A 1,097-nucleotide genomic window follows, 5' to 3' on the forward strand; every position below is an offset into this window, starting at 1 on the left:
ACAAGTTAAAACAAATTCTGAATGGTTTAAGAATCAGTCGATGCATAAAACCCAAAACATGCAGCGGAGGTTATCAAGATGCAAAATTAGGAACACCAAATATTTAAAACCAGAAATAGGACACACAGTGATGCAATTTAAAAGGACAACATATACACATTCATTCACTTAGGTCCCTAGATGGCCACTTTACACAAATTTTGAACTGCCAACAAACTGTACTTATTTACTTATCTGAATTCTGACTGACTGTAATTGTTCAGCATTGTATCATCTCTCTTCTGAAAATAATCCACAGAACATTTTTGGAGAGAGAAGGAAAAAAAAAATAATAATATGGTTCTCTTACCTTTGGGGGCATCATCCATTGATAGCCGCACTTTGTATTCCGTTTCTCCAAGCTCATTCTCTACAACCAACAAGTACCGTTGGTTTGCATCTTCCTCTTTAAACCCAGCAATCCTTAAGGTAGCAGTGTACATTCCATTGCCTAAGTCCTGATAATAAACAAGAGTCATCAATGAGAGGAAATATAGCTTTTAACATTCAGCATAGAGAGAGCCAGCTATGATAATTACTTTCATATACCCCTTTCTAGACACATACCTCCATGTATGTCTCATAGTGGTCTTTGGCGCCAGGAATCTCAATAGAGACAGCAATGTTCTGGAAGCTGTCTCCATACCTCCACTCCTTCCTAATGGGAGGTGGGTTGGCCGAGAAATTCAACTTAACTTCGTAGTCTGAGCCTGGACGAATCTGGTAGTAAGTGCTAACAGGCTTTTCAACTGGTTTGACTATGGGAGTAGAGAAAGCACATTGTTATTATAACTATGATTATCTAACAAAATCACACAGTTCCTTTGCTTATTGGGAGGCAAATAGACAGTATTAACTACAAAAGGAACAAAGAAATATACTTACAGACAACATTCAAAGGAATGCTTTCATTCTCAGGCACATTCAGAGTCTTGTGAGACACACTGCATGTCAGCGTCAATCCATTTTCCATTGGTTCAAAGGTACGTCGCAGAGTTGATATACTTTTATACATGCCCTGGAAAGTAATTAGATTTTAAAAATTTTTTTATCAAGCA

At 37.5% G+C, this 1,097-nt stretch overlaps 1 protein-coding gene across 12 annotated transcripts in view; it reads right to left on the reverse strand.

The window, feature by feature from the left end:
• The window catches only part of LOC119590818 (nectin-3-like protein), a 27,674-nt gene that overhangs the window by 17,583 nt on the left and 8,994 nt on the right, over positions 1-1,097 (reverse strand). For all 12 annotated transcript variants that reach the window (XM_037939558.1, XM_037939563.1, XM_037939569.1 and 9 more), the window contains exons 5-7: positions 925-1,057; positions 607-797; positions 350-497 (exon numbers count right to left, since the gene is read on the reverse strand). In XM_037939558.1, coding sequence (XP_037795486.1) covers positions 350-497; positions 607-797; positions 925-1,057 — 472 coding nt within the window. The remainder of the gene's footprint in view (positions 1-349; positions 498-606; positions 798-924; positions 1,058-1,097) is intronic.

The sequence above is a fragment of the Penaeus monodon genome, chromosome 27, assembly GCF_015228065.2.
Source record: "Penaeus monodon isolate SGIC_2016 chromosome 27, NSTDA_Pmon_1, whole genome shotgun sequence".
NCBI classification, from domain to species: domain Eukaryota; kingdom Metazoa; phylum Arthropoda; class Malacostraca; order Decapoda; family Penaeidae; genus Penaeus; species Penaeus monodon.